This window comes from Perca fluviatilis, chromosome 8, assembly GCF_010015445.1.
Source record: "Perca fluviatilis chromosome 8, GENO_Pfluv_1.0, whole genome shotgun sequence".
In the NCBI taxonomy this organism is placed as follows: domain Eukaryota; kingdom Metazoa; phylum Chordata; class Actinopteri; order Perciformes; family Percidae; genus Perca; species Perca fluviatilis.
Genome location: NC_053119.1, coordinates 2,899,952 through 2,924,636, shown reverse-complemented (window position 1 = coordinate 2,924,636; position 24,685 = coordinate 2,899,952). Strand labels below are relative to the sequence as shown.

General features: G+C 41.6%; 3 protein-coding genes across 3 annotated transcripts in view; all 3 read right to left on the bottom strand.

Moving 5' to 3' along the window:
* LOC120563334 (E3 ubiquitin-protein ligase TRIM21-like) overlaps window positions 1–8,137 on the bottom strand; it is a 32,703-nt gene extending 24,566 nt beyond the window's left edge. The window contains exon 1 of the mRNA XM_039807439.1: window positions 8,111–8,137. The gene's annotated coding sequence lies outside the window, so the exon portion shown is untranslated. The remainder of the gene's footprint in view (window positions 1–8,110) is intronic.
* Window positions 167–2,495, bottom strand: LOC120563335 (zinc-binding protein A33-like). The gene is made up of 2 exons (XM_039807441.1): window positions 2,428–2,495; window positions 167–2,294 (listed from the first exon to the last, which is right to left on the bottom strand). Exon 2 carries the CDS (start codon window positions 2,283–2,285, stop codon window positions 996–998), a length of 1,290 nt encoding a protein of 429 aa, XP_039663375.1. The 5' UTR covers window positions 2,286–2,294; window positions 2,428–2,495; the 3' UTR covers window positions 167–995.
* Window positions 8,138–8,630: 493 nt separating the features above from the next.
* On the bottom strand, window positions 8,631–24,347 carry LOC120563331 (E3 ubiquitin-protein ligase TRIM21-like). The gene is made up of 3 exons (XM_039807435.1): window positions 24,115–24,347; window positions 9,502–10,397; window positions 8,631–9,210 (listed from the first exon to the last, which is right to left on the bottom strand). Exons 1-3 carry the CDS (start codon window positions 24,319–24,321, stop codon window positions 8,631–8,633), a joined length of 1,683 nt encoding a protein of 560 aa, XP_039663369.1. The 5' UTR covers window positions 24,322–24,347.
* Window positions 24,348–24,685: the final 338 nt, after the last annotated feature.

The window sequence follows — 24,685 nt, the reverse complement described above, 5'->3', positions numbered from 1 at the left end:
ATGTGGATATAATGACTAAGTGTGTAAAGGCAAATAATAGAACAGTTACAACAGTCTGGTAAATTCAGAAAATGACATCACTTTACTGTAATGCAGCCTCTAAAACCAGGAAAAGACACTTATGCCATATTACGATATTACGATATGCAAAATCTAAGACGATTTCTAGTCTCATATCACGATATCTATATAATATCAATATATTGCCTTGTTCTACCTTAAAGTGAGCCTCGATAAGCACCAGAGATGAAAGTCCAGTGTATTATGGAGTGTAGGTAAATTTTATGAGCTAAGTACAAAGCAGCTAAGCAGATGAAGAAAATCAAAAGAGCTAAACAATTAAAATCACAACCCAAGAATAGTAAGTAATGAATGCACTTTAAAATTGATTAGAGAAAACATTCAAAATATGAAAACTGAGCATAAACAGCCAAGTAGCTGATATTTCTGTAATTTAAATCCTGTCTGAAACAACGTCCTCTCACTTTAACGTTGAGCTGTTCCACAACTTTACTTTCTTGGTATGAAATTTAACTTATGTGTGAAAATGGAGAAAGCTGTTTCCATCACAGTGTGCTGAATAATCTGTCAGACACTCCTGTTTGCCGTGTACCCATGGTTGTACAGACAACTATGATTGGATTAATTTGATACTTGAAGTTTTTTTTCATACTAAGGCAAGTCTTTCAGTCCCTTCTTTATTTAATGGATTCACGATGGACATCAGAGATAAAGTGGCCTCAGGAAGAGAAAGTCACAATTAATCATGTACATGTTTCATGTCTGTGTTCACATTTCACTGAGTTATGAATCTGAGAAATTACCATTTTAACTTTATTCACCTCCTGCAGTATCTTTGCCTCCCTTTTTACCCTCTGGATGAATTGGACTAGGATCTCTTTCTCTACTCAGAATCTAAAGAAATGATATGTTAACTTTTATGGCATTAAAAGAAAATTAATCTTTTTCTTTTTAATATATCATTTTTGTTCTACTTAGTGACTGACAGGAGAGATGATCAGAGGGGCAGAGTTTTTACCACCGCTGTTAAGACCTGGACCGAAGAATGGGTAGAGTTTCTCAGTGAAGGAGCAGCCAGTAAAGGAGTAGATAAGAGCTTCAGCATTAACGTCATAAAAGGAGACCAAACCCTCATCATAATCCACAAACACCCCCACCTTCTGAGGCCGAGACTTCAGAGAGAGACTGACTGGAGGGCCAGCAAGAGCTTTGTACTCATTGTCATTCCTCAACCATATCGTCCAGTAACCATCCTCAGGGCTCAGTAGGATGAATCCCTTCCTGTTGATCGACTCTCTGGCCACTCCTAAATCCCACTCAGTCTTCCCTTTAACCTGAACCTCATAATAAAATCTTCCTGAAGAGAAACTCTGGTTTGCTAAGACATTAACACAATAGTCAAATCTCTCTGGATTGTCTGGGAGATTCTTCCTCACATCACCATGTTTAACTTGTTTTTCATCATCAGACAGGATGAGATTAGGATGTGCTGTATCAGGATCAAGAGTCACATCTACTTCATACTGCTGGACCCTCTTCAGATCAGACTCAGGGAGCAGTGTATTCTGTTTACTGAGTTTCTTCTGCTGAGCCACATAGAGCTGTTCCACCTCAGTGCTTCTCTTCTTCAGCTCAGAGATTTCCTGTTTCAGATCTTTGATGAAGCCTTCAGCCAGTTTCTCTGTCCTTCTTGTCTTCTTTTTGATCGTCTCGATGAGCTCGGCCTGACTCTCAACAGACTCCTTCAGAGCGGTTAAGATCTGTCTGTTTGTGTCTTCCTTACTGAGCTCCATTGAGTGTTTGATCTCCTTCTGGATCATCTGCAGAATTTCAGCCTGTGTCTTGCACAGCTCAATCTTCTTTTCTTCATATTCTTCTTTCAGAAGAAAAAAATCATGTTTGTTTTGTTCTGACACCATCCAGGCCATGAAGACACACATCAGACACGCCAGGAAGAACATCCAGGTTTTCAATTTGGACCCTGAGTAGACGTCACAGGGAACTTCTTCTGGTATCAGTTGAGTTGACCGTCTGAACTTAGCAGCCATTTCAGAGATCAAAGTGTTGACCTGCAGCTCAGGTTTCGTGTTGAAATCTTTTCTACAGGTAGGACACTGACACGGGACATCAATATCCCAGTGATCAGTGATGCAGGCTTTACAGAAGTTGTGTCCACATGGTATGGTGACTGGATCAGTGAACACATTCAGACAGATGGAGCAGAGAAACTGATCTTCAGTCAGCAGACTGCTGGCAGCAGACATATCGACACTCTGAGGACAAAAGTCAAAGTGTATGTTGCATTTTTTACTTAATTTGGCGACTGTCATCATGAATGTAAGTAGAGCTGAATCTTTGTGTCAACGCTAGTTGTTATACTAAGTAAATATGATCATCTGTACTCACCAGTGTTGGTTGGAGAAAATCCTGAAGAACCCTGTTCAATTTCCTTACCAGAGAAAATAGAAACTGTTCTTGACTGCAGCTCTGCTGAAGGCAAATGTTCAGTTTTATCTGATAATATAAACTGAAGCTTTCCTCCTTCTTGCTCCGCCTCTTACTGCAGCTTTGTACGTGAGTTTATATCATCAACATAACTTCTAGTAAAAGATTAATTTAATCCCATGAAACACTCCATTACAAAAGAGGTCAATGAAAGATTTGGAAAACTTATTGTATGTTTAGTCCCTTTTATTATCCAACAATGATCCAAAGTTCAGCTCACCGTTTCCTCTGTCATGTGATTATCTATCTGGACTACGCTGGACTGGACTGATTGGCACTGTTTGACTCCCTTACCGGCTATATTAGCCACCTGCCCATTTTGCTAATTTGCCTGTATGGTCAATACACCACACTCTTTTTGTCTGTATGGACAGTTTTCAACTTTAACTTAAACTTTTCTCCAACTCTTTTACTAGTGTCTATGTATAGTTAAGTAATGATTATTCTACTTTTGATATATTGTGTAGCCTGTTGTACTTGAGTAGATATAGAATTTGCACTGGCAACGTACTTGCACTGACACTGTCTTACACTATGATACCATTGCACCTTTCTGCATTTTTTCCACACCGCTCCTTTAAACATGTTACAATCTAACTTTACTGTAAGGGCACACTATTGATATCTTCCTTTGTATTTTTGTTGTTTGTAGTATGTATGTGTGTGTGGATGTCATATGTCTGTGTGCCTATGTGTATGTATGATGTGTATCACCTATTGGACACCTAAATTTCCTTCTGGATAAATAAAGTATCTATATCTATCTATCTATATCAGTTTTTTTTGTTTCAGCATCCATTTAGATCAGATTAACGGGTTAGTTTAAAGTAATGTACAAACACATGATGTGACATTAAAGTAACATGATACAGAAATACAACTTCAAAATATATGTGTAGTTTGTGCGCCTAAAGTGCAGACACAAGTGTGTACTACCGGAGGTCAGCAAAGACGAGGTAGACAAGGGATTGAAAATGTACTCTTTAACATACCTGAACAAGACAAAACCTGTTCTTTTAAATAAAGACTTACAACTTTTCTGCGACTCTGGAAGACTTGGAGTTAAACTTTTCTTTGAGAAAAGAACAAAGAACGGCACTGAAGTCATTCTTCAAAAAGGAAGATGTGTTCGGAGTTTAAAGTTCAATCTATCAACTAGCGTTGATCTGGTTGGTTGCAGCGCTATCCTATTGCGAGCAGAGGGAATTAGAAAGACAACCGTTTATCCCACCCCTCGGATTGAGCCCTGCCAATGGTGAGTTCCCAGACCCAACATCTGGATGTGGGGCTGGCTTGTCAGGCTAGTTCATTCCTAAACCTCTATGCTTTTTTAGTCTTTTAAATTTAATGTGTGTGTTTTGTTTTTTTATGATTGTTGAACTTTATGTTTAGTTTAGTTTATTAGTTTATAATGTCGTGGACAGTCCCCTTTAATGAACTATACAGTAAAAGGAGCAGCTTTAGCCTCAACGGCTAATTTCCAGCTGTAGTCCCCAGCCAGCTGACAATAGGCATCCTAAAATACAATGATAAACATATTAAAATCAGTTACATTACATCTATAATAACAGATGTTCTATTTGCTTCGTATGTGTTTGCTTCTGCAAAGCACTTTGAATTGCCTCTATGTATTGGTCTGTGCTATATAAATTATAGAAAACAACCCAAACTATTGACCTAACTCAAGCAACCTTATTGTTGGGTTAAAAATTCAACCCAGCATTTTTTTTTGTGTGTATGAAATGTAAAAGACAACTTTATTGTAGGGCTGTCAATGTAACGCGTTATTAACGGCGTTAACGCAAACCCATTTTAACGCCGACATTTTTTTTATTGTGCGATTAACGCATAGACAGTTAAAGAAGGATTAACGTTCTTTCGGATCTAGCTAGACCGGAAACAAAATTACGAATCCCACTATGGCCACGCCAAGACCCGCCCTACGAAGCAGCTCGATTGGTTGGGGTTAGGCATTTCACCTCGAGTGGTTAGGATAGCGGATATGTCAGGGGATAGAACCTGAACAAATGGGGTTACGTTACCTTGGACGCCTGGCCAATAGTAGTGATTGAAGGGCGGGTTTTGGCATGGACATAGTGGGATTCGTAATTTCGCAGACCGGAAACAAAACAGACACGCCGCGGCTGCACACACTTGTTTGGGCTTGCGAGCCGCGTAGCTAGTAGGCTCGTCACCGCGATTAGCTTCGGAGCGAGTAGTGACTCTACATTCAGTGAGAGAAACAAAGTGTCTCCCCTGTTCTTTCTGACCACGGTGAGAAACCTGTAGCAGGAAAAGTTAACCCTCTCCTTGATTTTACGTTGGTTATGGAGGAGAACCAGGAAATGAGTCGGGGGAAACCATAGTCGCTATGACGACCAGCCACGCTCACCTCAGGCATGAGGCAGTACTATCTGCAATGGAAAATGGAGGTAACAGTGTTATATTATGTGACAGATTATTAGTTCCAAGTGAGAATGTTAGTGTGAAATTGAACACTACGTATATGCCAATGTTGTTTTCAATAAAAAAAAAAACATTTGCACAAAGCAAGCCATTAAAATGAAAAAATATAACGGGACAAAAAGAAATCAAGGGACATTTAGAATAGATAAAAATGTGCGATTAATTGCGATTAATTGTGAGTTAACTATGACATTAAATATTTTAATCGTTTGACAGCACTACTTTATTGTCAACCAGTCACTATACAAGTAAGCAGTATAGATGAAAGTTAGTTTCTGTCAGGCCAATGAAGCATTTAACATTTAAACAAGGCATACAAGTTGGTACAATTCATCCTGAATGCCTGATCAATACATCCAATAGTTGTTGAGATATTTTAGTATGGAACGACTGACATCAAACTAGTTAACATGAACAAAGGTCTTTTAAAGTGTGCCTCAATAAGCACCAGAGTTGAAAGTCAACTTTATTATGGAGGGTAGTTACATTTTATGAGCTGATTAAAAAAGAAAGGTGAGCAGAATGAAAATATTTCCGAGAAGCACAACAATTAAACTCACAATTAAAAAGTTTAAATGAATACCAACAATTTTCCAAAATATGGATTCAAAATTAGTTACCCATTAATTACTGAATACACTTTAAACTGATGAGAGCAAATATACAAAATATTAAAAACAAGGTTGCTGATCATTGATCTGTCCAAGGCCTTTGACTCTGTTAACCATCATATTCTCATCGACAGACTCAATAACCTTGGGTTCTCTCATAACTGCCTCGCGTGGTTCAATAACTATTTTTCTAATAGGGTGCAGCGCGTTCAATCTGAGGGCCTGTTGTTTGCTGAGTCTCTATGGGGGTGTCACAAGGTTTGATTCTTGGGCCGACTCTTTTCTCCCTTTACATCAATGATGTGGCTCTTGCTGCTGGGTATTCTCAAATCCACCTCTATGCAGACGACACCATGCTGTACACATCCGGCCCCTCATTGGATACTCTGATATCAATGCCTTCCGAAACCTCCAATTACTACTAAACTCTGGCAAAACTAAGTTCAAGCTTTTAAATCGGTCGCTACTATCCCCTGCCCACCCGATAAGCATTACCACGCTCAATGGGCTGGAATTAGAAAATGTGATGTGTACAGATATTTAGGTGTCTAGTTAGACAATTCCCTCCCTTTCCTATTCCACAACAGGGCCTCCTGCACTCATGCTGCCAAACTCGCTTTGGTGAAAATGACAATTTTACCAATTCTTGATTTCAGTGATGTCATTTACAGAACTGCAAACTGAAAATTTGTGTGAGATTTTTATGTGAAAATGGAGAAAGCAATTCAAAGTGATTAATACATGTATGAGCTCAACATAGTGCATTTTTAAGAAACAATAGCTTCAGAATTGTGGACATATGTGCCTTTACTTTCACATGATCTCAAACAAGTTATGCTAAAACATACAAAGGTCCTTGAAGTGAGCCTTGATAAGCACCAGAGATGAAAGTCCACTGTATTATGGAGGGTAGGTACATTTTATGAGCTCAGTCAAAGGCAGCTAAGCAGATAAAAAAAAAAATCAAAAAAGCTAAACAATTAAAATCACAACCCAAGAATTTTATATATCTTCCAAAATATGGATTCAAACAAACTACAGTAAGTAGCCTAATGAATGCACTTTAAAATTGATTAGAGAAAACATTCAAAATATGAAAACTGAGCATAAACAGCCAAGTAGCTGATCTTTCTGTAATTTAAATCCTGTCTGAAGCAACGTCCTCTTACTTTAAAGTTGAGCTGTTCCACAACTTTACTTTCTAATCGGCTCGGTATGAAATTTAACTAATGTGTGAAAATGGAGAAAGCTGTCTCCATCACAGTGTGCTGAATAATCTGTCAGAAGCTCCTGTTTGCCATGTACCCATGGTTGTACAGACAACAATCACTGGATTAATTTAATACTACGTTTTTTTTCATGCTTAGGCAAGTTCTTCAGTCCCTTCTTTATTTAAAGGGATGCTTCAACGATTTAGCATTAAGCTTTGTATCAGTAGAAACCCGGTAGTATTTTCAAATGACCGTGCTTCCCTCCCTCATGTCCCCCTGAGACGAGAGATCTCTGTATTGTGGGTGTGGTAAAAAATCTTCCATTGATGTAAAACGACGATTTTTGTGTCATCGGAAGATTTTCGCCCAGAGTCTGTGGACTACAGACAGCTAGTTCCGCATGTTTTCAACCAGCCAATAGGGGTTTGGACTGCTGAGTCCATTCGGAAAAGCCCCAGGAAAAATGAGAGTCAGCAAGCCATCTTGAGTCTTCGCTGAACAGGCTCTCTTTTCAACAGTAAACATTTACAACAATTATGTGCATTCAAACTACAGCACATGTGTACCACTGAGGTACATTGGTACAGATCGGAGAATATGCAGGAAACGTTATTACAGACGGAATACTTGACACACTACGTGAGCTTCGCCTGCACGGAAACCAGCACCTCAACTAGCGGTGACACTCAATGCCGGTAGCCGGGGAAGGGGACATCCTCATCTCCTAGGTGGAAAGCTAACGCTAGCCGGCCACCTGTTCCATCAATCCTGCTTGCAAGTGTCCGCTCATTAGACAACAAACTGGACTACATCCACCTTCAATGAAACACCCAACCTGAGTTCAGAGTTGTGTTTTTGTTTTTGTGGAAACATGACTGAACAACAGTGTACCGGACTGTCCAGCTACCAGGCCTGCTAGCTCTCCGAGCTAGAGTTGCTCTGTCGCCGGGTAAAAGACTTGTGGAGGTGGGCTGTGTTGACACAGACTGGTGCAGAAATGGGGTGATTTCTATCCAACTACTGCTAACTGCTGGTGGAGTTTGTGACTGTTAAATGCCAACCATTCTACATTCCACGCTAATTCACGGCTGTGTTTATACTCGTGTTTACAGCCCACCAAGCGCTAATGCTACCAGTGCGTTAGCTGAACTTTACGGAGCCTGTATTTAGTGCATAATGTGTTTCGTTTGTCGTTTTTATGTAATGTCGTTTTTATATATTTTAAATGTGTAACACCACTTGAGCCACGGTGAAACATTGTTTCGTGTATATGGTTGAAATGACAATAAAACACACTTGAGTTGATGGTAGGCGTGGTTTGGGAGTGGACTCGTAAAGCAGCGAAGCAGGTGCATTCTGGGATTTGGTGTCTTTCATCCATATGAGCCAAAACCACATTTTCTGGATTTTCTCGGCCTATAAGACATCAGTTAAAAAAAAAAATCACATTTCTACTACATAAGTGACCCAATGTAAAGATATATTCAGCTTTCCAGCGGTGAAATATCCCTTTAATCAGAGATTAAAAACATCAGAGATAAAGTGGTCAGGAAGAAACATCAGGAAGAGAAAGTCACAATGAATCATGTACATGTTTCATGTCTGTGTGTTCACATTTAGCTGAGTTATGAATCTGAGAAATTGCCATTTTAACTTTAATTCACCTCCTGCAGTATCTTTGCCTCCCCTTTTTACCCTCTGGATGAATTGGACTAGGATCTCTTTCTCTATTCAGAATCTGAAGAAATGATATGGAACGTTTTATGGCATTAAAAGAAAATGTATCTTTTTTTTAAATATATCATTTATGTTCTACTCAGTGACTGACAGGAGAGATGATCAGAGGGGCAGAGTTTTTACCACCGTCATTAAGGTAGGGACTGAAGAATGGGTAGAGTTTCTCAGTGAAGGAGCAGCCAGTAAAGGAGTAGATAAGAGCTGCAGCATCAACGTCATAAAAGGAGACCAGACCCTCCTCATAATCCACAAACACCCCCACCTTCTGAGGCCGAGACTTCAGAGACAGATGGACATTAGGGCCAGCAGCAGCTTTGTACTCCTTGTCATTTCTCAACACTATCGTCCAGTAACCATCCTGAGGCCTCAGTGTGATTTGTCCCTTCCTGTTGATCGACTCTCTGGCCACTCCTAAATCCCACGAAGTCTTCCCTTTAACCTGAACCTCGTAATAAAATCTTCCTGAAGAGAAACTCTGGTTTGCTAAGACAATAACACATTTATCAAACCTTTCTGGATTGTCTGGCAGATTCTTTCGCACATTACCATGTTTAACTTGTTTTCTGTCATTAGACAGGATGAGAGCAGGATGTGCTGTATCAGGATCGAGAGTCACATCCACTGCAGACTGCTGGACCCTCTTTAGCTCGACCTTTAGTTTAATCTGGTGTGAAACCATCCAGAGCATCAAGACACACATCAGAAACGCAAGGCAGAACATCATTTTGTTTCCTGAGTAGCCGTCAGAGGGAACGTCTTCTGGTATCAGTTGAGCTGACTCTGTGGACTGAGCAGCCATCTCAGTGATGAGAGTATTGACCTGCGGTTTTGTGACATGTTTAACTTGTTTTCTATCATCAGGCAGGATGAGATCAGGATGTGCTGTATCAGGATCAAGAGTCACATCCACTGCAGACTGCTTGTCCCTTTTTAGATCAGACTCAGGGAGCAGTTTCTTCAACTGTTCACTGAGCGTCTCCTCTAGGTGAGTCACAGATCTCCTCACAGTCCCCTCATATGAAGGTGGACGGACGTTGACTTCTGTCCAGTCCTTGGTGGGTGGAACAGCATTCAGGGACGTGAAGCTCTGGAGGAGGTGGAGGTGGTCTTCAGACTGTAAGAGCTGCTCCACCTCAGTGCTTCTCTTCTGCAGCTCAGAGATTTCCTGTTCCAGGTCTTTGATGAAGCCTTCAGCTGGTTCCTCTGTCATTCTCTGCTTCTCTTGGATCATCCATATGAGCTCGGCCTGGCTTCTCTCAATATACTCCTTCAGAGACTCCTTCAGAGCAGTGAAGATCTGAACACCTTCTGATATCTCTCTGTCAGCATCTTCATCACTGAGCTCCACTGAGTGTTTGATCTCCTGAATCTTCATTTGTCTCTTCTGGATCATCTGCTGGATTTCAGCTCCCGTCTTCCCCAGCTCAGCTTTCTTTGCTTCATATTCTTCTTTCTGAGGACCAACAAGATGCTTCTTTTGTTTTGAAACCATCCAGGCCATGACGACACACATCAGACACAGCAGGAAGAACATCCAGGTCTTATTTTTGGATCCATAGTAGATATCACGGGGAATTTCTTTTGGTTTCTGTTGAGCTGACGGTCTGAACTGAGCAGCCATCTCTGAGATTGAAGTATTGACCTGCAGCTCAGGTTTTGTATAGAAAACCTCTCTACAGTTGGGACACTTATAGGGAACATTAATTTGCCAATGTTTAGTGATGCAGGTTTTACAGAAGTTGTGTCTACATGGTATGGTGACTGGATCAGTGAACACATCCAGACAGATGGAGCAGAGAAACTCATCTTCAGTTCGCAGACTGCTGGCAGCAGACATATTGACACTCTGAGGACGAAAAGTGTGGAAAAATAAAAATTTAATTACTTTGGAAGCCCTGAAAGGCAAGGTGGGAACAAATTGTGGGCATTGTTGGCCAAAACGTAAGTTTATCTCCCACGTAGGAGTTAGTATCCTAAAGTTTATCTTCTAAGTAGGAAATATTAGCTCGTACTTATGAGATAAACTTTAAGGCTTAGTTAGGCTCTTTCAAGAGTGAGAAAACAGATCTAAATAAAAACACTACTAAAAACTGTTAATTTAAATAATTTCTATAGAAACTTTATTCTCTCTTACAGATTTCCACAAAATAATCAGTTCACACAGAGACCATTTCACACAGATTTCCACAAAATAATCAGTTCACACAGAGACCATTTCACACAGAGACCATAGTCTTCTTTAGTATTCACGAGGTTTGCAACTGTTTGCATCGTAGATTTCTTCTAAATTAACCAAACAAGCTATTTTGCATATTTAAACATAATATGTTTTAGTTATTTATTTTTTCATCCTATGTAAAATGTATGCAAATTAGGCGCTACTGTATTCACCTATAGTGTCTCCATTAAGGGCAGTACATAGAGAGAGAGAGAGAGAGAGAGAGAGAGAGAGAGAGAGAGTTAGAGAGAGAGGGAGAGAGAGTTATAGAAAGTTAGTTAGAGAGAGAGAGAGGGAGAGATCTTTAAAGGAATTTTATTCAATCAATATTCCATCATGTTACTTACAAAAATAATCTGGTTACAACAGGACAATAAATACGTACATACATATACACTAAATACATGACATCACCTCCTGAGAAAAGATGAGTTGGTCTCCTTCAACAGAGCACAACACATCACCATGAGCCCACATCACACTGAACTGATCCACATCCTTCATCTCTTTATAATAATTAAAGTCAGTCCTGATTCTGGCTTTCACCATCTGAGTAAACAGTAGATTCACATTAATATCAACAGACTCATCCACCTTCCTCTTCCTGCTCACATACATGGCCATCTTTGATTGGCCCAAGATGAAGTTTAACAGCTGACGTTTATGTTTAGCAATCTTACTGTACCTGAACCCAAGGATGAACATTTGTTTGGAGAAAACCTCCCCTACCTTACTAAACAGTTTCTCCAGCAACAAGAACAATGGCAGCAGGCGCACACACTCAGAATAACAATAAAACACGGTTTCTTTTTCATCACAATAAGGATATCTGTTACTAACACCAGGACTAATGATTGACAGAAACACATTGACTGCCACTATCCCATGTAACACTCTCCACTGTAGGTCAGCTACTCTTTTAGTTAACGGTGGTTTGTATAAACTCCTCCACGCAGGTTGGACATCAACCGCCAAACCCAGATGTCCTCGCCACGGTGTGTCAACCTGTTCATGGTGTTTACCCTTATTTAAACACAGCACCATCATTTTATTTTCAGGTCTAAAGTGCAGTGCTTTACATCCAAAAAACAACCAACATATAAAACGAGAAAGTATATTAAGAGTAATAATCACCAACATTATATTCATATACCCCAATGTTATGGATTCATGTCCAGACAGATTGTATTTCCAGTGATCCAACAGTTTTGTGATGATTCTGACTGATCTCACACCCAGAACAGCTGCAAAAGCAGTAGCATTGTTTAGTTTTGGTCCTGTGATATCCACCACATTTCCCAGCGTGAGCACCCATGCTCTGCAGAACACGTCCGTGATGGGAGAACCTGCCCAGCAGGGGTAATCCAACCGGTCTCTGTACACCACTAGTTCCTGAAGCAGCCAGTGTAAGGAGTCACGTTGCACCCGTCTCTCCTTGATCAACAGCTTCCACACTGTAAATATGCCACGATAGAAAGGAGGCAAAGCCTGGAAACTCAGCTTCGTTACATCCATCAGGAACAGAGAATCTTTTAATCCAAAACCCTTAAAGTTTTCCAGCACCGAGTGGGCCAGAGGTCTCCAAGTCATTAGGGCCAAACAGCAGTCTCTGGAGGAACTGCAGGCAGAAAGCAGCGCCCCTGCTGGCCAAATGAACAAGTCCTTGTCCACCTTGTTCTTTGGGAAGAAACAGAACAGACAGAGAATCCAGTGCAGCTCATCCCAAAAAAAATTAACTAAAACAGATTGATTCTTTGACAATAAATTAGCAGGGGGGGATCCACACAAGACAGTTTATGCCACAGAGAAGAGGACAGCAGATTGTTAATGACAAGTGTCAGCCCTCTATAGGACATGCTTGGTAACTTCCATTTCTTTAAACAGCCTTCTATTTTTTCCAGAGTGTTATTCCAGTTTTTTGCAACACACATTCCTCACCCAAAAACACACCCAAATACTTTACCCCTCCTTTCTTCCAGGTTAGCCCTCCTGGGAGAGATAGTGTTCTGCAACTTATCCCCCACCACCACAGCTTCACTTTTAGCCCAGTTAACTTTAGCAGAAGAGTTATGATTAAACATACTTACATTCTCCACCAAAGTGTCGATATCTGTTTGTTTGTTTAAAACAACCATGACATCATCTGCATAAGCTAATATTTTAACTGCAGAATCACCCCCCGGAAAACACACACCTAAAAGTTCCTTCCTGAGTTTGTTGAGCAGAGGCTCAATAGCGAGGGAATAGAGCATCCCTGACAGAGAGCATCTCTGCCATACCCCTCTCTGCACATTAAAAGGTGCAGCCAAACCACCATTAACCTTTAATATACTCGCAATGTCATGGTACAGTACCTGAATCTTAGCTATGAAACCTGGGCTGAAGCCAAAAGCATTGAGGGTTTGCCACAAATACTGGTGTTCAACCTGGTCAAAAGCCTTTTCCTGGTCTATGGACATAAGGCCAGTATCCATACCCACTGAGCTAGAGACGTCCAAAACAGGCCAAATTAGAGTGATATTGTCACTCATCAACCTGCCGGGCACACAGTAAGTCTGGTTGACATGAACCACTTCACCCATTACCTCCTGAAGCCGAGAAGCGAGAGCTTTGGACAGGATCTTATAGTCCCCACACAGCAGAGAAACAGGTCTCCAGTTTTTTAACTCCTGCAGATCACCTTTCTTCGGCAGCACGGTAATGACTGCCCTTCTGCAGCTCAACGGCAGATGTCCTCTGCTCAGGCTGTCCTGAAACACCTCCAGCCGATCTTTACCAATCACAGGCCAGAATGTCTTGTAAAAATCCACAGGTAGCCCACCGATGCCTGGCACCTTACCATTCCCAAGGCTCATCAGAGCAACATGCAATTCATTCAATGACAGTTGATCGTCCAGCATGGTGTTGTTGGCAGCACCCACCTGAGGAAGCCCAGCATAGAAAGAAGCAGCTGACTCAGCATCTTCCACATACTCCTCCTTGAACACGTCTTTGTAGAACAAGGTGGCATATCTCCTGATCTCAGGGGTTCCCGTGATTGTATCTCCATCTTCATAGCATAATGAATGGATGATCTTTCTTTGACCATTCTTACGCTCCAGACCAAAGAAAAACTGTGAGGAAGCATCCATCTGGGAAGCGTTCATGAAGCAGCAGTGGACCAGAGCCCCCTGTGCTGTGAGGCCCAACAGGTTGGCTAAAGCAGCCTTTTTGACTTTAACAGCTTCAACATGCCCTTGATTTCCTGTAGAATCCACCAAACTCTGTAATTCCACTACTTCAATCTCTAGGACAACAAAGTTTAACTTGAACCTTTCCAATATCCCACCACTGCTGCAATGATGGGAAACTGGACTTAAGACTCCTGTGTATACCACACACACTCAAAACCCTCTTTAAAAGAGTTATCATTTAAAAGTCCAGTATTAAAGTGCCAATATGCGCTGTGCAATTTTACATTCTGAATATAAACTGAGCACTGGATGAGACACTGGTCAGAAAAACCAACAGGAGTAATCACACACTTTTTAAAAACACCAAAATGATGCTTAAAACAATAAAACCGATCCAGCCTGGCCAAAGACAACATGTTTTCTCTGGAATGACTCCAGGGCCCTATCTTGCACTCACCGCAATTGCCTTTGTACACCGACGCATGTATCATTCCTATTTTGCACCCGACGCACAGCAGACTTTTCCCTCCACAGACGCACGTTGGTAAATTAGGGAATGTATTTGCGCTCTCGCGGGCGGTTCAGCGAAAAGAGGAGGCGTGTTCCGGCGCAAACGTTCCCTGGTGCTATTTTGCAGTTTCAGAAAACAATTCCGCCACTGACCAGGAAAAACCTGGTCTAAAGTCAGTGGCGCTAGTCTAAAGTCAGCAGCGCGTTATTCAGATGCTATTTTAGGAGCGCATGCTTGGCCATGATGTAGCGTGTGCACAATGCGTTCCCATTTTTGCAAACCATACATAATTACAAAGAAAAATATTACTGAAAATGCGCTTCAGGTGTTTGGATAGATCAGGAGGCACTTTACAGTACAGTTCTCAAAAAGTCCCAGCATTCTTTGTGGCTTGTTGTGTTTTACACAACATTTCCATGAATCATGGATGTGTTGATGACATAAATGAGGAAATATTAGAGGACTTAAGGAGACGCGATATTGAACTACGGCGGGATTGGACACTCCGGCGGAATCTGGTCCGGGAGTAATGCGCGATGCGCTCCTGGTGGAGCGGGTGGATGGAGATGGAGTAGGGGGAGGAGGAAGGGGCACAACAGGAGCAGGTGGTGCGTTTGGAGGCCCACGCTCCATGGCTGCAGCAATCCTCTCCAGAAGTGAGGCGATGCGCCCGAGAGGCCGCAGCAACATCGCCACCCGGCCAAGATGGGCATTTATTACTTTGCTGCATCCCGGATAGCTCCCGCTGGCGTGCGTCAGGCAAATCCGCCGTCATAATAGCAATCCGCCATGGAACAAGCGCACCTGCTCTTAAAGGGAATGTGAGATGATGCTCTGATTGGTTTATTCCACATTACGCCCAAACCACACCTAGCTACTTCAGACCAACCCATTTTAGATTTGCGTCGGGCGCAAGAGTTATTCATCCTGCCAGTATAATAGCAACAGCACCCGAGATCCGCCCACAAAGCTACTTGCGTTTCGCGTTTCAGATCTTTAAAATAGGGCCCCAGGTGTACTGCCTGTCCTTCATGTTAAAACCTCTCCACACATCCTTCAACTCACAGCTCTCCATCAATTCAATTTCAATTCAATTTTATTTATAGTATCAAATCATAACACGAGTTATCTCGAGACACTTTACAGATAGAGTAGGTCTAGACCACACTCTATAATTTACAAAGCCCCAACAATTACAGTAATTCCCTCAAGAGCAAGCAGTGCGACAGTGGCGAGGAAAAACTCCCTCTTGGGAAGAAACCTCAGACAGACCCACGCTCTTGGTAGGCGGTGTCTGACGGTGCCGGTTGGGGATGCGATGAACAGTGGCAGTAATAGTCACATTAATAATGGAACAGTGACTTCAAATGGTAGTAGTTAATGTCATATCAGTGCGCTGCAGGGCGTTACAGGATGTAGCGTGGCCCAGCAGAGCATGGATGGACGTAGCAGGAAGCAGCAGGGTTTAGCAGGATGCAGGATGACATTGCAGGGCACCGCAGAGCTTAGCAGGGAGTGCAGCAGGACCACGGCAACAGCTGCAACCAAGATCTTGGTTCCAACGTTCTCCAAGGAAATACGCTGGGTGAAAAAACATAAGGACTCCGGGGAGCAAACTCCCCAGAAGCTACAATTAATAACAAGCATTTCTGGGACGGGATGCACACAAATGGTAATAGAAAGGGAGAGGAGAGAGCAGCTCAGTGTGTCAAAAGAAGGAAGTCCCCCGGCAGTCTAGAACTATAACAGCGTAACTAAGAGAGACAGGTCATAAGGAGAGGTGGCCTGTTCGGGCTTGAAACTCTCCCCTGCCGGATCGGGCTGTGCTGGCCTGCCTCCCTCTACTTTTGTTATATTATTAATCTAACGACTATGAAGAGAAGCATGTGGGCCTGGTTAGGCAGACTCTGCAACTCCTCACTCCCTAACTATAAGCTTTATCAAACAGGAGAGGTTCATTCTTAAATGCGGTGACAGTTTCTGCCCCCCGAACCCAGATTGGGAGCTGGTTCCATAGGAGAGGAGCCTGATAACTGAAGGCTCTGGCTCCCATTCTACTTTTAGAGACTCTAGGTACCACAAGTAACTCTGCATTCTGGGAGCGCAGTGCTCTAGTGGGACAATAAGGTATTAGGAGCTCTTCTAGATATGATGGTGCTTGACCATTTAGAGCTTTGTAGGTCAGGAGAAGGATTTTAAATTCAATCCTGAATTTTACAGGAAGCCAATGCAGAGAAGCTAATACAGGAGAAATATGATCTCTTTTCTTAGTTCTTGTGAGAACACGCGCTGCAGCATTCTGGATCAGCTGGAGAGTCTTAAGGGACTTATTTGAGCAACCTGACAGTAGGGAATTACAATAGTCCAGCGTGGAAGTGAGAAATGCATGAACTAGTTTTTCAGCATCGTTTTGAGACAGGATATTCCTAATTTTGGCAATGTTTCATCAGATGCCTGAGTCTGGCCGAGGAAGCAGGATAAGGCTCCAGGATGAAGTTCCAGGTGATTACGGTCTAAACTGGGATTCTCTGTGCACTTAAAATCACCTCCCAAAAACAAAAAATCATCAGTACAATCCTGAATGACATCACACTAAAGGTTTAAGAAAGTCATTCGTTCAAACTGGAGCATACGCATTTACAAAAATAAGTTTGTAAATGTAAGACGAAAGCCCTGAGCACCCCAACCCCCCCACTGTTAGAGGCTTTATAGCAGAGAAAAACTTCCCCAGGCCACTGCTTCTTCCACTCACTCTCATTCTCCACATCACTGTGAGTCTCTTGCACAAAAATAACATCAAGAGTTTTTAACTCGGTCAGTTTAAACTTCTTGCTCCATTAAGGTTTAAGGATCCAATGTTTAAATCCGCCATTAAATAGAGAAGAGCAAAAACAAAAACACATACAACCAGTATGTGGAGAAGCATGTGATGCTTAGTCATCATCTTCAATGAGTTGAGCTCTGACTTTAGTTACGAGTTTCCTGAGACGGTAACCCTCTTGTTTAGTGAACCCTTCGCTTTCTTTCCTCAGCCAGGCCACAGACCTGGTAAACCCTCTCAGATCAGGGAAAAACTGCTCCGTCTTAACCGCCTTGAGCCCCTTAGTGTCCTGCAGGAACTTCTTAATCTTATCCAGAGGATAAAGAGTTAACTCCTCTATTTGGGATGATGTCCACTCACAATCCTCCTCCTCATCATGATCATCATCATCATCATCATCATCATACAGATCCTCTAACAGCTTCTTAGTTCTTTGTTAGAGCTGCTTTTTCTCTTGCTGGAAATTTTGTAGTTATATCCTTCAGACATATGTTCAGCCAGAACATCATCAACCACATTAGTATCATTCTGACTGCAGCTGGCTTTATTTGCCTTGCCTTTCTTTTCCCCTGTCTGTTTGTTATTTTCTGCTTTCTCATTAGAATGTGCATTTCCTTCATTGACAGTTTTATTTCCACACTCATGTTGTACAACACTTTTCCCCTTTTTCTGCGTGTCTACCTCTGTTACCTGTGCAGTTTCTGCACACTGTTGCGCACCTGCCAAGTCTGATTCAGCTACAGGTGGCGCAACATCAGAGTCTGAGCCCCCCGGAGGCTGCTCTGCGGCCCTGTCAGCCGAACCGCCCGACCAAGCGGGACCGGGGGCCGGCTCGGCCGAACCGCCCAACCCAGCGGGACCGGAGACCGGTCCAGCGGGACCGGGGGCCAGCCGGCGCAGACAGGGACGGACCAAATGACCCTCCTCCCCGCATCCAAAACACTTCATGTTATCAGAAGTCGCAAAAATAACATAACTGAAGCCTTCAACTTTAAAACTGAACGTTAAATTTAAATTAGCCGTGTCCTTCAAAATCATGAAGACTTGTCTTCTGGAGTTTTGGTGACTTGCACCCGAGCGGAACCATTTTAATGGGAGACATCAGCTGGTCATAGCGCGACAGGTCTTTCCAAATCATAATTTTTGAAAAACGGAGGTGCGTTTGAAATTTTTTTCGCTGGGCTCACCAGCGGGAGAACCGGGGGGACAATATCATGAATCACAATTCCTTTCTCCACCACAGTCTCAACCTTCGCCACATCATCCAGGAAAATAACCACTGCACTGTTCATACGAGAGGCAGACTTCACACTGTCAAACCCGACAACCTCCCCGACAGCATAGCTGGCCTCCTCCACTGAACAGCCGACAAAGCCGAACAAAACCCTCCACCAACTAATAACTAACAACCACACAACAAAATAAACACATACAAAACCCAAAATTAAGAGAAAAACAAAGATAGAAACTCACACGCTCCATAGACTCACTCAGCACTCACACTCACACATCCACTCTGAGAGAGAGAGAGAGAGAGAGAGGGAGAGAGAGAGAGAGATAGATGAAGAGAGAGAAAGAGAGAGAGAGAGAGAGAGAGAGAGAGAGAGAGAGAGAAAGTGTATCTCTGTTTCTATCTCCCCTGTTGAGCAGTGTGCACATATACGTTCCTCTCTGGGCAGCCATGTCTGTCTGAGTCTTCCTGTCTCTACGGCCAGTTGGTGGTCACTGAGCCTGTATTTAGAATTATTCTACAGAATTCTGTGTGTAGGGTCTCTATCGGGTGCTTGACCCAGGAGTCATGCTCCAATCTACTGAGTGGGCCCCAAACTTCACTTCCATAAAGTGCTATCGGTACAATTACACTATTAAATATTTTAGTCCAGATTCTAATTGGGATGTTAATGCTGAACAGCTTGGTTTTTAATGTATACATTGTCCTGCATGCTTTTTCTTTAAGTGAGTGTATGGCTTTATTGAAATTCCCTGATGCAGATATGGTCAGACCAAGGTAGGTATAATTTTGTGCGTGTTTGATTTGGGTGTTATTGAAAGTAAAATGGTATTTGGTTTCAAGACATCTGGCTTTTTTTTGAAAGATCATAATTTCAGTTTTCTTGAAATTGACCTCCAATGCCCAGTTATGGCAGTATTATTCCAGGATGGACAGGTTATGTTGGAGACCATCTCTGGTTGAAGACAACAAAATAAGGTAATCTGCATAAAGCAGGTATTTAATCTCTGTGTCTAAGAGTGTGAGGCCTGGAGCTGCTGATTGGTCCAACTGGTCTGCAAGTTCATTTATGTACAGGTTGAATAATGCAGGACTTATACAGCATCCTTGCTTCACACTGTTCTTTGATTATTAATTTTCACAGCACATTGATTGTGCTTGTACATACATTTGATAAGGTCATATACATTGCCACCTATTCCACTTTGAAGGATTTTGAAGAAAAGTCCTTCATGCCAAATGGAGTCAAAGGCTTTTCTAAAGTCGATGAAACAAGCAAATATTTTCCCTCCCTTTTTTTGGTGGACATGTTTGTCAATTAAAGTATGTAAGGTGTATATATGATCGGAGGTTCTGTAACTTGGAAGAAAGCCAATTTGGCATTTACTAAGTTTTTTTTTTCTTGAATAAAGGTTAGTATCTTTGAATTTAGGATACTACAGAATATTGTCCCAAGGTTGCTGTTGACACAGATCCCTCTGTAGTTATTAGGGTCTGATTTATTTCCATTTTTGTGGATTGGGGTGATCAACCCCTGGTTCTAGACATCAGGAAAGCAGCCAGATGTCAGCACCATGTTGAACAGTTTAACAATTACAATTTGTAACTCTGAGGTACTGTTTTTCAGCATTTCATTTTTTATGCTATGTGTGCCACAAGCTTTTCTTGATTTAAGAGATTTCAGTTTGTCTGTTAACTCTTTTTGTGTAATTTGATAATCTAATGGATTTTGGTTAGTTTTGATGGCAGATTCAAGATTGTCTAATTTTGATTTAATATCAATTTGGTTTATGTTCAGGTCTTCAGGTGGGATACTTTTGTAAAGGTCACTGAAGTATTTTTCCCAGATGTCTCCATCTTGTATTGCCAATTGTTGTGGCTTTGTGGTTTCTAAACTGTTCAACATGTCCCAGAACTGACCATGGTCTACTGCGTTTTCAATCTCCTGAAGTGTTTGATTGGTACGGTGGAATTTCTTTAGTCGTATAGTCTGTTTATATTGTTTCAGAGTTTCAAAGTATTCATGTTGTAGTGTTGGGTCATGTTGCTTTCTGTGTTTTAGGCTTGATAGCTGTCTTAAATGTTTTCTCATATCTTTACATTCACTGTCAAACCATTTTTGGTCAGAGGTTTTTTGTTCACTGTTAAGGTGTTTTCCTTTTGTTTTCCCAAGTTTGGCATTTAATGCAGCGTTTTGGAAGATATGGGTAATGTCTTTTGTTGCTTTGCTAACGCCTTCAGATGTATTTTGATAGTGGACTATGTTGAATGTGTTTATTGCATGTTTTATTTCATTTGATTTCAAAGTGTGTATACATTGTTAATTACTTTTTGGAGCCCATTTGCATGCCTGATTTAGATTGTACAGTTTACTTGGCTGTTTCTTAGTAGTATCTCTGTTTTTTTTTCAAGTACATATTTATTTGGCTGTGATCTGAGAGGGGGGTTTGTGCTCGTACAGTGAAAGCACTGAATGAGGAGGGGTCCATGTCTGAGATGGCATAGTCAACTACACTTTTACCAAGAGCTGAACAGTAGGTAAAGCGTCCCAGGCTGTATCCTCTGAACCTCCCATTTAATATATACAGGCCTGAGGCTCTACAGAGATGCACTAACTCTTTCCCATTTCTATGTATTGTTTTGTCAGGGTTGTTCCTCATGACTGTGGTTATGGGGGTCAAAAGTGACTGTTTAAAAACGTGCTTATCTCCTGTGTGGTCTATACAGTCAGATTCTGAGCCTGTTCGTGCGTTGAAGTCCCCACATAGAAGTATTTTGCCTTGGGCATCTGTAGATTTTCAATGTGAAACATTCTCTTCACTAAGAGACTTACACTTTGGAAAAATAGCCAACAAAATAGCAAATTTCCCAATGTTAACATCAGAAGAGAAGCTGGTAGTCCTCCTAGGAGAAGGGACAGCAGCTCCAATGGCAGCTAAATATGTATCTGCCTGCCACAACCTGAGGGACTCACTACTATAAGATTGTACAAAACTCTTAAGTATTACATTGTGTTATGTAATTGTTTTGTAATGTAGTATGTTGTATGTTTATGACACTGTATAGAATACAGTGCCTTGCGAAAGTATTCGGCCCCCTTGAACGTTTCGACCTTTTGCCACATTTCAGGCCTCAAACATAAAGATATAAAACTGTAATTTTTTGTGAAGAATCAACAACAAGTGGGTCCCAATTATGAAGTGGAACGAAATTCATTGGCTATTTCAAACTTTTTTAACAAATAAAAAACTGAAAAAGTGGGCGTGCAAAATTATTCAGCCCCTTTACTTTCAGTGCAGCAAACTCTCTCCAGAAGTTCAGTGAGGATCTCTGAATGATCCAATGTTGACCTAAATGACTAATGATGATAAATAGAATCCAGCTGTGTATAATCAAGTCTCTCGCTTATAAATGCACCTGCTCTGTGATAGTCTCAGAGGTCCGTGTAAAAAGCGCGGAGAGCATCATGAAGAACAAGGAACACACCAGCCAGGTCCCGAGATACTGTTGTGGGAGAAGTTTAAAGCCGGATGTGGATACAAAAAGATTTCCCTAGCTTTAAACATCCCAAGGAGCACTGTGCAAGCGATAATATTGAAATGGAAGGAGTATCAGACCACTACAAATTGCGAAGACCCGGCCGTCCTTCTAAACTTTCAGCTCATACAATGAGAAGACTGATCAGAGATGCAGCCAAGAGGCCCATGATCACTCTGGATGAACTGCAGAGATCTACAGCTGAGGTGGGAGACTCTGTCCATAGGACAACAATCAGTCGTATACTGCACAAATCTGGCCTTTATGGAAGAGTGGCAAGAAGAAAGCCATTTCTTAAAGATATCCATAAAAAAGTTTGTCGTTTAAGTTTTCGCCAAAAACACTGGGGAGACCACACCAAACATGTGGAAGAAGGTGCTGTGGTCAGATGAAACCAAAATCGAACTTTTGGCAACAATCAAAACCATGCAAGCGTTCGTGTAAAAGCAACACAGCTCATCACCCTGAACACACCATCCCCACTGTCAAACATGGTGGTGGCAGCATCATGGTTTGGGCCTGCTTTTCTTCAGCAGGGACAGGGAAGATGGTTAAAATTGATGGGAAGATGGATGGAGCCAAATACAGGACCATTCTGGAAGAAAACCTGATGGAGTCTCCAAAAGACCTGAGACTGGGACGGAGATTTGTCTTCCAACAAGACAATGATCCAAAACATAAAGCAAAATCTACAATGGAATGGTTCACAAATAAACATATCCAGGTGTTAGAATGGCCAAGTCAAAGTCCAGACCTGAATCCAATCGAGAATCTGTGGAAAGAACTGAAAACTGCTGTTCACAAACGCTCTCCATCCAACCTCACTGAGCTCGAGCTGTTTTGCAAGGAGGAATGGGCAAAAATGTCCGTTTCGATGTGCAAAACTGATAGAGACATACCCCAAGCCGACTTACAGCTGTAATCGGTTAAAAAAGGGGTGTTACAAAGTATTAACTTAAGGGGGCTGAATAATTTTGCACGCCCAATATTTCAGTTTTTTATTTGTTTAAAAGGTTTGAAATATCCAATAAATTTCGTTCCACTTCATGATTGTGTCCCACTTGTTGTTGATTCTTCACAAAAAATTACAGTTTTATATCTTTATGTTTGAGGCCTGAAATGTGGCAAAAGGTCGAAAAGTTCAAGGGGGCCGAATACTTTCGCAAGGCACTGTATATGTGACACGTGCTGTATATATTTAATATGTGATATGTACTATATGTATTTTCTGTAAACTGCTTTGGCAACAACATGTTTTCTTTGTTCATGCCAATAAAGCAAATTGAATTGAAATTGAATTGACAGAGAAAGAGAGAGAGAGAGAGAGAGAGAGAGAGAGAGAGAGAGAGAGAGAGAAACAGAAAGAGAGATGGAGAGAGGGAGAGAGAGACAGAAAGAGAGAAAAGAGAGAGAGAGAGAGAGAGAGACGGAGAGAGAGAGAGAGAGAGAGAGAGAGAGAGAGAGAGAGAGAGAGACGGAGAGAGGGAGAGAGAGACAGAAAGAGAGAAAAGAGAGAGAGAGAGAGAGAGAGACGGAGAGAGAGAGAGAGACGAGAGAGAGAGAGAGAGATAGACTTTATTAATCCCAAATTGGGAATAGCAAATTACCAAGGACATACTCACTCACACACAAACCAAAAATACAATACAATATACATGATATGATGAAAAGAAAAAGCCAGATTGTGGTATTTACTTTAACTTTGAGTAAAGCTACTGCTCTCCACAACCCCCATGGCCACCGATGGCCCTCAGTTAAACATTTGTCCTGAGTGGAACTTCCTGTCTGAGTAGAGCTCAGGTTTTGAGTTCAGACCGGTTGTTCAAACACAGTAAATATGATCAGCTGTTCTGTCTTACAAAGGCACACAGCAGGAACTACAGAGACAGGGAGGCTGAGAGGAAAGAGTTGAAAAATGTCAACTATTTGCACGACTCAAAGGGAAGCTAAGCTAGGCTAGTTAGCTTTTAGCAGGAATACTTTATCTGCTGTTACTTTCTTTCTTTGTTCAGGATTCTGGTTTTAACTTTGAGCAAGTATTTAGTGAGTGTATTTTATCTCAGTGTACTCACCAGTGTTTGCAGAGATTCGGCTGTTCTTGAGAAGAAGCTGCTGGACTCAGTTGAATGTTTCTTTCGAGAGAAACAGACGCTTGACGTACTTCTACCTTCCTTTAGGAAATGTGACTTTTCCTGTGGAGCTCTGTGAGGTGGGGTTATTGCATCTTTGAAAAATACCTTGACACAAACAAACATATTAAAAATAATAAGAATAAACATAAATACTGAAATGGAGACCAATGTATACAAAATATCTGTTTAAGTATAGCACATCTACAAATTAGTTTAAGCACACCACACATTCAACACACATGATACATTTATTTTGTGTAGGGCTTTAAAATATACTCAAAAGCCCTTTACATAGAAGCAAAGACAGAAACAGTAAAAGCAACAGTAGGTTTATTGCCCCTAATGTTGGTGATGGATTTGGGACTGTACTGTATATGCTGAGCATGACTCGTGTGTTTTAAATGGCTCTTCTCTGAGCTCATATGTTGTTGTCATGTTTAAAATGACCTGAAGAGATCCGGTGGAGGACGGACTCACCAGAAGTCAGTCCCTTATTAATTTTTATTAATAA

Coding starts and splice junctions, on each gene's coding strand:
- LOC120563335 (XM_039807441.1), bottom strand. CDS start 2,285: ATGTCTGCTGCCAGCAGTCTGCTGACTGAAGATCAGTTTCTCTGCTCC.
- LOC120563331 (XM_039807435.1), bottom strand. CDS start 24,321: ATGTTTATTCTTATTATTTTTAATATGTTTGTTTGTGTCAAGGTATTT. Junction 10,398..24,114: donor CCGAATCTCTGCAAACACTG/GTGAGTACACTG, acceptor TTTCGTCCTCAG/AGTGTCAATATGTCTGCTGC. Junction 9,211..9,501: donor AGTGAACAGTTGAAGAAACT/GCTCCCTGAGTC, acceptor ACACCAGATTAA/ACTAAAGGTCGAGCTAAAGA.